Here is a 9,959-nt window from a genome sequence, read left to right on the forward strand (position 1 = left end):
AAAAAAAAAAAAAAAGAAAAAACAGTTGCCCCTTTGGCCACCACTTCCCTTGATTTGCTGTTGTTCTTTCAATTTTGGCTACAGTGGTTTTTCTTTCCTTTCTCTCTTTTTTTTTTTTTTTGAGTTGGAGACTTGCTTTGTCGCCCAGGCTGGAGTTCAGTGGTGCCGTCTTGGCTCACTGCAACCTCCACCTCCTGGGTTCAAGTGATTCTTCTGCCTCAGCCTCCCGAGTAGTTGGGAATACTACCACGCCTGGCTACTTTTTTTTTTTTTTTTAAGACAGTCTCACACTATTGCCCGGGCTGGAGGGCAGTGGCACAATCTTGGCTCACTGCAACCTCCACCTCCCGGATTCAAGCAATTCTCCTGCCTCAGCCTCCTGAGTAGCTAGCTGGGATTACAGGCACCCACCACCACACTTGGCTTATTTTTTGTATTTTTTAGCAGAGACAGGGTTTCACTATGTTGGCCAGGCTGGTCTCGAACTCCTGACCTTGTGATCTGCCCACCTCAGCCTCCCAAAGTGCTGGGCTTACTGGTGTGAGTCACGCGCCTGGCCGGTAGCCTGGCTACTTTTTTGTATTTTTAGTAGAAACAGGGTTTCACCATAATGGCCAGGCTGGTCTCGAACTTCTGACCTCAGGTGATCTGCCTACCTCAGCCTCCCAAAGTGCTAGGATTACAAGCGTGAGCCACTGCACCCGGACTTCTTTTTCTTGTTTTAGAGACGAGGTCTTGCTGCATCACTCAGGCTGGAGTGCAGTGATGTGATCTTGGCTTCCTGCAGCCTCCTCCTCCTTGGTTCAAGCAATTCTTGTGCCTCAGCCTCCCCAGTAGCTAGGACTATGGGCGTGTGCCACCACACTCGGCTAATTTTTATAATTTTAGTAGAGTCAGGTTTCACTGTGTTGGCCAGGCAGATCTCGAACTTCTGGCCTCACGTGATCTGCCCGCCTCCGCCTCCCAAAGTGCTGGGATTACAGGCGTGAGCCACCAGGCCCAGCCTGTGCTAGACTTTTATATGACTGGCAGTGCAGTAAGTTTGCTTACATCAGCATCACCACAAACACTAGGCAATAGAAATTTTTCAGCTTCGTTATAATTTTGTGGAATCAGGGACCACCATCATATACACAGTCCATCGCCAACCAAAACATTGTCCTGCGCTGCATGACGGTATTTACTATCCGGCTCTTTACAGGAACACTTTGCACACCCCAGGCCTGAGACTGGACTATGCTTGTAGGGTCTGTATGCCCTTGGGGCTGTGAGTGATAATTATATGTGGAACTTGAAGGAATATTTTTTAATTTTAATAGTTCTGTATTTATTTTGATAGATACAAGAAAATTTGGCCGGGTGTGGTGGCTCACGCCTGTAATCCCAGCACTTTTGGAGGCCGAGGCGGGTGGATCATGAGGTCAGGAGATCGAGACCATCCTGGCTAACACGGTGAAACCCCGTCTCTACTAAAAATACAAAAAATTAGCCGGGCATGGTGGCACGCGCCTGTAGTCCCAGCTACTCGGGAGGCAGAGGCAGGAGAATGGCGTGACCCCGGGAGGCAGAGCTTGCAGTGAGCCGAGATCGCACCACTGCACTCCAGCCTGGGCGACAGAGCAAGACTCTGACTCTGTCTCAAAAAAAAAAAAAAAAAGAAGAAGAAGAAGAAGAAGAAAATTTATGATCCCACAGCTATTATTGCTTAGGACAAGGCTTAGTGCAAAAGTGCACAAGTTCAAGAAGTCTGAAGTGAGCCAGGCATGGTGGCTCACGCCTGTAATCCCAGCACTTTGGGAGGCCAAGGTGGGTGGATTGCCTGAGATCAGGAGTTCAAGACCAGCCTGGCCAGCATGGTGAAACCCCGTCTCTACTAAAAATACAAAAAATGGCCGAGTACGGTGGCTCACGCCTGTAATCCCTGCACTGGGAGGTTGAGGCAGGTGGATCACCTGAGGTCAGGAGTTCGAGACCAGCCTGGCCAACATGGTGAAATCCTATCTACTAAAAATACAAAAAATTAGCTGGGCATGGTGGCACGCACCTGTAATCCCAGCAACTCAGGAGGCCAAGGCAAGAGAATCGCTTGAACCCAGGAGGTGGAGGTTGCAGTGAGCCAAGATCGAGCCACTGCACTCCAGCCTGGGCAACAAGAGTGAGACTCCATCTCAAAAAAAAAAAAAAAGAAAAGGAATTTTAAGTGGTGTAGGATGATGACATCTAACAAAAATGAAGAGGAAGCAGGGCAGGGGAATGGCTGTGACTTGGGAGCCCGGGGTTGTGGTCAGTCCTTGGTGCTGGGGTGTGGCAGGCCACAGAGACCCCAGTGCCTCCTGATGGTGCCCCTCTCTCCCGACCCAGCATTTGAAGTGCACCATCATGGGCCTGACCCTCTGGGACCCCAGCTGTCAGGCCGAGGACAGGGGTGACCAGTTTGTCCTGCACAGCGCTTACTCCAGCTGTGGCATGGAAGTGACGGCGAATATGATCAGCAATGAGGTAAGAGCTGGGGCCAGAAAGGTATCAGGACCAGCCTGGTTGGTGCCCCCTCAAGTGCCTCCCTGATCCCCCAGGGCGGAGGTGTGTTTGGGAGAGCAGGGTGCAGGGGCTCAGAACACAAGACAAGCTTGGCCACTGGTTGGCTCAGTCTCCCCATCTGCAAAATGGGTGTATTGGGTGGGATACCCTCTGGGGTCCATTCTGGCTCTGACCAGCTCCCTGGCTTTGTCCTCACAGGTGGTGGTCAATATCCTGTCGAGCTCATCACCACAGCGGGTAAGATGGACAGTCACGTGCTAACCCACCTGGCCCAGGGGCTGCTGCTGGGCCGGGGCCTCTTCCTGGTTTGGGAGGGAACAGGCTTCAGGAAACTCCTGGCAAGCCATGTGTCCGGCATGCCTCGGTCTCCCATTCTGTATGAGCGGAGCAGTACTGCTGAGGGTGACGCTCTCAGTCTCTCAAGTCAGAGGTCTTAGCACATACTGGCTGTGTGGCCTTGAGCAAGTTAGTTTAGGTTTCTGGGCCCAAAGGTGACCTAAGAAAGGACTGTGTGCCACAGGGTGCTTCTGGGCAGCCAGTGGGGCGCCGTGTGGAAGCTCTTCACACAGCCTGGCACCTCGTGCTTCCTTGATAAATATTAGTTAAAAAAAAAAAAAAAAAAAAAAAAAAAAGAGAGTGTCAGGCAACTCCACAGGACCATGACGTCTGTTCCTCCCCACACCCCTCGCCCTCCTGGCTGGTGCTGCCGGACTGACCAAGTCTCTCTCCCGTCCTCCCCCAGAAAAAGGTGCACTGCCTCAACATGGACAGCCTCTCTTTCCAGCTGGGCCTCTACCTCAGCCCACACTTCCTCCAGACCTCCAACACCATCGAGCCGGGGCAGCAGAGCTTTGTGCAGGTACCTGGCATGCCTGTCACCCCTCGGGCCTCCCAGCTCCTGCAACTTCCCTCTGCCTTTCTTCCCACCATGACTCCAGAGGAGATGAGAATCCCAGAGTCAGGAGGGAGACAGCCTGGGTGCATGGGAGAGGGAGAAACAGAGAAGGCATTGCTCGGGGATGCTGACAAGGATGTGGCCCTGTCCTCCTCCTCTGACCCAGACAGGTCCATGCCTTTCCTTCCACCGTGAGGACTCAGGGGTGGGAACTCTTCATTCTAGCCGATATTTCAAGGCAGCAGGTGGGGTGGGGTGAAGAGCAGCTGCCCATGCCACGTGGCCCTACCTACCCATGCAGGTCAGAGTGTCCCCATCCATCCCCGAGTTCCTGCTCCAGCTAGACAGCTGCCACCTGGACTTGGGGCCTGAGGGAGGCACCATGGAACTCATCCAGGGCCGGGCGGCCAAGGGCAACTGTGTGAGCCTGCTGTCCCCAAGCCCCGAGGGTAACCCGCGCTTCAGCTTCCTCCTCCACTTCTACACAGTACCCATACCCAAAACCGGCACCCTCAGCTGCACTCTAGCCCTGCGTCCCAAGACCGGGTCCCAAGACCAGGTGAGTGGAGCCTGGGCCAGCCCCAGCTTCAAGTGGGAGCTCCCAGGTCTGTGGTTTGCAGGAAAGGACATGGCAGCCCACAGGGATATGGGGCCAGCTGGTGAGGGGCAGAGCCTTAGGCATGTGGCCTGGCAGTCTGGCTGCCAGCAGCACTTTCTGCCACCCGAGAGTTTTCTGGTGGGGTTGTCGTGTCTTGGGTACTGGCAGACTATGCAGCTGCCAGACTATGCAGCTGCAACTGTCCATCTATCCATCATCTATCCTTCCACTTATTCACCCATCTGTCCATCCATCCACCCTCCCACCCACCTGCCATCCCAGCCAGGCATCCACCATCTTCCCACCATCCCACCCAGGAATCTAGCCACCCACACATCCATGTAGTATGGTCACCAGTGTAATCTCAAAGAACAGGAGACCTGAGGGAAGACAGGCAAATGACACACACTCCTGGCTTTCTGTATTTGCCAGTCACAACACTTCACCATCTGGTGACCCCCACTCTCAGGCAATCTGTCCTGGATGCCCCAGAGTCACCCCAGGCCCTTACACAGACAGGCCTCCAGGATTACAAACTTCTCTGGTCATATGAAGCTAGGGAAGGCTTCGAGTCTCACCTAAGTGGGCCTCTCCCTCCAGCCACAGTGAGCCTGGGGCTCTGGGCTGACCTGGCTCATAGCTCCAAAGTGATCACGAGGGTGAGGGATGCATAGTGCTTCCGCAGTGCTCCCACAGTGTTCCTGCAGTGCTCCCAGGCATCAAGGCCTCCAGGAACTCACAGGAAACATGTCAGCAGGAGCCAGGGATTGTCCACTAGGCACCCTCCCACAGCACAGATCTTCCAGGACTCACCCAGAGGCATCCAGCTACAAAGCGGTGGAGATGGGATTCTAAGCCAAGGCTCTAGAGTGGGCTGGGGTCACAGAGCCAGGGAGTAAACCTGGAAGCCGCCTCCCAAAGGCTGTGCCACATACTGCTCTCTCTTCCTCCTCCAGGAATTCCATAGGACTGTCTTCACGCGCTTGAATGTCATCAGCCCTGACCTGTCTGGTGAGCTTCCTCCAGGTCTCTCGGGTTTGTTCTAGTGGCTGAGGTCACGGTAGGGCACAGCGGGCAGCCCTGAGAAATGGCCTGGGCACATAGCACATAGCACATGGCAAGGGGGATCCCAGAGAAAGCAGCCCAGAAGGGGCAGGAGGAGGACTTCCCAGAGTCATAGCAGCCTAGAACAGGGGCCAGAGCCTGCACTTTGCAGATGGAGAGCCCTTGCCCAGGACCATCCTGTGGTGTGGGAGTCTAGGCCTCTGCCCCTACTCACAGCTCCACTCCATCCCCACGGTCACTGGTTGACCTTGCTGGGAGGATGGAGCCCTTTGGGTGGGAGTGCTGGCCTTGCCTTCCTTGAGGCCTCTCCCTGCAGGATGCTCCCTCTAGCCTCTCCATCAGTTCCCCCCAGGCCCAGGCCCAGGCCCAGGCCCACACCAGGCAGAAGAGTCCCGACACTGGCAGCAGAGGCAGGGGTGAGGGATGGGGGCACCCACCTCTTTGCCACTCATCCAGGTCAGGATGGAGCCTCCACTCCCAGCCCAGGACCAGGAAGGCAGGGCTGATAACCCCATGACACAGAATTGGACATCAGAGGCTCAAGGGAAGACTGCCTGGCCTGCAGTCACACAGGAGCCAGGAATATGGAGGGAATGAGGCTTGCAGCAATCAAAGAGCAGAGCTGCAGGGTGCTTGGAGCTGCTCTGACCCGTTGTCTACCTGCTAAAGGCCTCAGAGAGGGGCAGGGCTGACCTAAGGTCACGCAGCAGGTGGGGCAGGCTCTGCACTCCTGAGCCTCAGTTTCCTCCTATTACCCCATCCATCCTCCCTGAAAACACATCTCCATCAGCCTTGAGGGGCAGAGGCATGACCCAAAAGGCCTGGCTGGGCTCTCTAGGTGGATAATTCTAGCAACCATGGCTCAATGCCAGGCCCGGCTGTGATGAGCCCGTTTGCTACAATAGGAGACTGAGGTTCAGAGAAGTCAAGGGTCCAAGGGTGAACAGGGCTGGCACAACAGGGTAGGGGATGGGGCAGGGGCAGAGGCGGCAGTACTGATGGTGCCGGCCCTCTCTAGGTTGCACAAGCAAAGGCCTCGTCCTGCCCGCCGTGCTGGGCATCACCTTTGGTGCCTTCCTCATCGGGGCCCTGCTCACCGCCGCACTCTGGTACATCTACTCGCACACGCGTGAGTACCCCAGGCCCCCACAGTGAGCATGCCGGGCCCCTCCACCCACCCGGGGGAGCCCAGTGAAGCCTCTGAGGGATTAAGGAGCCCTGGCCGGGACCCTGACCTCCGCCCCTGCTCCCAGGTTCCCCCGGCAAGCGGGAGCCCGTGGTGGCAGTGGCTGCCCCGGCCTCCTCAGAGAGCAGCAGCACCAACCACAGCATCGGGAGCACCCAGAGCACCCCCTGCTCCACCAGCAGCATGGCGTAGCCCCGGCCCCCCGCACTTGCCCAGCAGGAGAGACTGAGCAGCTGCCAGCCGGGAGCACCGGTGTGAATTCACCCTGGGAGCCAGTCCTCCACTCGACCCAGGATGGAGCCTGCTGTCCGTGCCCACCCTTCCCACCTCCCTCTCAGAGGCCTGCTGCCAGTGGGGCCAATGCCTTGGAACACCTTGGGGTCCCTCCACCCCACCCCACAGAACCTTCAACCCAGTGGGTCTGGGATACAGCTGCCCAGGGCCATGGAGAGAGACCATTTGCCACACTTGTAAAAACCCAAGTCCCTGTCATTTGAACCTGGATCCAGCACTGGTGAACTGAGCTGGGCAGGAGGGGAGAACTTGAAACAGATCCAGGCCAGCCCAGCCAGGCTGACAGCACCTCCCCACCAAGGAACAGAAGAGGGCCCAGCCCAGAGCCACCTGGATCTATCCCTTCGGCCTCCACACCTGGACTTGCCTAACTGGCGGGGAAGACAGGAGCCTAGCGGAGCCCAGCCTGGGAGCCCAGAGGGTGGCAAGAACAGTGGGCGTTGGGAGCCTAGCTCCTGCCACATGGAGCCCCCTCTGCCGGTCGGGCAGCCAGCAGAGGGGGAGTAGCCAAGCTGCTTGTCCTGGGCCTGCCCCTGTGTATTCACCACCAATAAATCAGACCATGAAACCAGTGATGGGCTGGCCTGGGAGAAGGGCAGTGACATTCAAAGCCAGGGTGGGGTGAGGGCACAGGACAGGGCTGCTCTTGTCCTTGGCCCCACTGGGCTGGCCTGGTGGCAGGGGCAGCATCCTGAACAGTAGCAGGAGCCAGGGCACAGGTTTTAATTCAGCCAGTTCCCCTCTGCCACTCACCCCCTCGGCAGCACACCCCAGGGTCTAGGCTGCAAGAAAGCAAACACCAGGAGGCCCCATCCACACGCTCACTCTGGGGTTCTGAACACAGGCCCTTGACTGCTCTGAGTTCAAATCCTGGACCTGCCACTTGTTGGCTTGTGACTGTAGGCAGGTCCCATGGCCTTTTTTTTTTTTTGAGACGGAGTCTCACTCTGTTGCCCAGGCAGGAGTGCAGCGGCCGGATCTCAGCTCACTGCAAGCTCCGCCTCCCGGGTTCACGCCATTCTCCTGCCTCAGCCTCCCGAGTAGCTGGGACTACAGGTGCCTGCCAACTCGCCCGGCTAGTTTTTTCTATTTTTTAGTAGAGATGGGGTTTCACCATGTCAGCCAGGATGGTCTCGATCTCCTGACCTCGTGATCTGCCCGCCTCGGCCTCCCAAAATGCTGGGATTACAGGCGTGAGCCACCGCGCCTGGCCCAATTTTTGTATTTTTAGTAGACGGGGTTTCACCATGTTGGCTAGGATGGTCTCCATCTCTTGACCTCGTGATCCACCTGCCTCAGCCTCCCAAAGTGCTGGGATTACAGGCGTGAGCCACTGTATCTGGCCCCCATGGCTTCTTGAAGCCAGCCACAGTTCCCTTGTCTGTCAAATGGGTATAATTCTCCATCACCAGGTCTCTGCAAGGGGGTCTGCAGAAAGCACTGCCTGGCATATGGTCAACAGGCGTCAGTCCGGTCTTCTCATCTCACAGTCAGGCCACCTGAGGTGCACAGGGAGGGAGGGACTTGTCCCAGACCACACGGCCAGGCTTCCTCTACACCGCGCAGGTCCCTGACCACCAGCAGCCCCTCTCTCCCTGTCTCTGCTGGGGGAGCAGGGGGTCAAGGGTCAGTCGAAGGTTTTGCCATTTCTTTAAAAAACAAAGGCTTTAATTCACTCCAGCCACCCACTGTCCTAGGGTGTCTCAGGCAGAGGCCCTCTCCCTTCCCAGAAGGCACTGGGAGGAGGAAATCTACCACCCAGCACATGGCAGGCCCCAGGGCCTGGCCAGGCACTGCACACAATAAGCTGGGCCTGAGCCAGGAGGCAGGCAGGGTATGGGGGGAGACAGGGTGAACGGCCAGGCCACTGCAACAGTGAGAGACCCGGGGAGCCCCTCGCTATCTTGGCCAGGAGGAAGGAGAGACCAAGGCACAGAGCCTTAAAAAAGAGAACATCCTCTCCTCGCCTCCCATCCCAGAGCCCTGCTCCCTAGGCCAGTCTAGACAGAACCAGGAAAGCAGAAAACAAAAGGCACCTAGTATGTAAGTTCATGGGGAGAATGCAGGCAGGAGTGGGAGGCTCCCACCTCCAACCCCGGGCCTCAGCTACTGGGACAGTGCAGGCTCCAGCAGCTTCAGGACACCACCCACCAAGTGCAGGCTGCCAGTGACCAGCACATGGATGGCAGCAGCCTCATGGAGTACGCTGGCCCCACTGTGAGCCACAGGGTGGGTGAGGAGGCCCTTTGGGGGAGTGGGTGGCTGGAAGACAGGGTCTCGGCCTTGGCTGATCCATTGCAAGGCATGTGAAATGCAGCTGAAGACGAGGGAGCTGGCGCTGCAGGTGTGGGGTGGGTGGGGCGCCAGCAGCAGGGATGTGGGCCCACCAGGCTCTGGACTGGGGGCGCTCCAGAGGTCCGGGCTGGCCTGCTCTTTGTCCAGGTGGTTCCAGTGCTGCTGGTGTTCCAGGCAGCGCAGCAGAACCTGGTCCAGTGTCACCGTGAAGTTCTGTTGGTCTGTGGGGCACAGAGACAGGCATGTCAGCGAAGGGGAGAGGGAGTAAGGGACAGGGGTGGAGAAAGGGGCTGGTGCACCATGAGCACCTGTTTAGCACCAAGCCCTTTACATCATCAGGCCAGCAGTGTCGGCTCGTGGTCTTCTCCATGGACACAATGAAGAAACTGCAGCTCAGGCAGGTTCAGTGACTTGCCTAAGGTCACGAGAGGCAGAGCCGGACACTCTGGCTCCAAAGCTTTTGCTCACTAGGCACCATTTCCCCACCTTGGCCTCATTGTCTCCATCTATAAAATGGAAATCCAGCTGGGGACCATCACCAAGTGGGCATTTCTGAGGCTGCTGGTTAAAAATGCAGATTCCAGGCCAGGCGCAGTGGCTCACGCCTGTAATCCCAGCACTTTGGGAGGCCAAGACGGGCGGATCATGAGGTCAGGAGATCGAGACCATCCTGGCTAACATGGTGAAACCCCGTCTCTACTAAAAAATACAAAAAACTAGCCGGGCAAGGTGGTGGGCGCCTGTAGTCCCAGCTACTTGGGAGGCTGAGGCAGGAGAATGGCGTGAACCCAGAAGGTAGAGCTTGCAGTGAGCTGAGATCCGGCCACTGCACTCCAGCCTAGGCGACAGAGCGAGACTCCGTCTCCAGAAAAAAAAAAAAAAGAGTTCAAGATCAGCCTGGCCAACATGGTGAAACCCCATTTCTAAAAAAAAACAAAAATTAGCCAGGCGTGGTGGCATGCGCCTGTAATCCCAGCTACTTGGAAGGCTGAGGCAAGAGTATTTCTTGAACCCGGGAGGGGGAGATTGCAGTGAGCTGAGATCATGCCATTGCACTCCAGCCTGGGCGACAGAGCAAGACTCTATCT

General features: G+C 56.8%; 2 protein-coding genes and 1 pseudogene across 3 annotated transcripts in view; 1 reads left to right on the forward strand and 2 right to left on the reverse strand.

Moving 5' to 3' along the window:
• Positions 1 to 7,147, forward strand: part of ENG (endoglin) — a 15,600-nt gene extending 8,453 nt beyond the window's left edge. Inside the window, exons 8-14 of the mRNA XM_017892855.1 lie at positions 2,362 to 2,499; positions 2,737 to 2,775; positions 3,281 to 3,397; positions 3,735 to 3,992; positions 4,988 to 5,042; positions 6,115 to 6,225; positions 6,350 to 7,147. Of these exons, the coding sequence (XP_017748344.1) occupies positions 2,362 to 2,499; positions 2,737 to 2,775; positions 3,281 to 3,397; positions 3,735 to 3,992; positions 4,988 to 5,042; positions 6,115 to 6,225; positions 6,350 to 6,474 (843 nt within the window). The 3' untranslated portion in view covers positions 6,475 to 7,147. The remainder of the gene's footprint in view (positions 1 to 2,361; positions 2,500 to 2,736; positions 2,776 to 3,280; positions 3,398 to 3,734; positions 3,993 to 4,987; positions 5,043 to 6,114; positions 6,226 to 6,349) is intronic.
• On the reverse strand, positions 4,436 to 6,105 carry LOC108542726 (uncharacterized; annotated as a pseudogene). The gene has a single exon (XR_001889354.1). The product of XR_001889354.1 is annotated as an uncharacterized LOC108542726 (transcript).
• A 1,075-nt stretch (positions 7,148 to 8,222) lies between the features above and the next one.
• FPGS (folylpolyglutamate synthase) overlaps positions 8,223 to 9,959 on the reverse strand; it is a 12,261-nt gene continuing 10,524 nt past the window's right edge. The window contains 1 exon segment of the mRNA XM_017892856.1: positions 8,223 to 9,235. Within this exon segment, the coding sequence (XP_017748345.1) occupies positions 8,683 to 9,235 (553 nt within the window). The 3' untranslated portion in view covers positions 8,223 to 8,682.

This window comes from Rhinopithecus bieti, unplaced genomic scaffold (assembly GCF_001698545.2).
Source record: "Rhinopithecus bieti isolate Rb0 unplaced genomic scaffold, ASM169854v2 scaffold_22745, whole genome shotgun sequence".
NCBI lineage: Eukaryota > Metazoa > Chordata > Mammalia > Primates > Cercopithecidae > Rhinopithecus > Rhinopithecus bieti.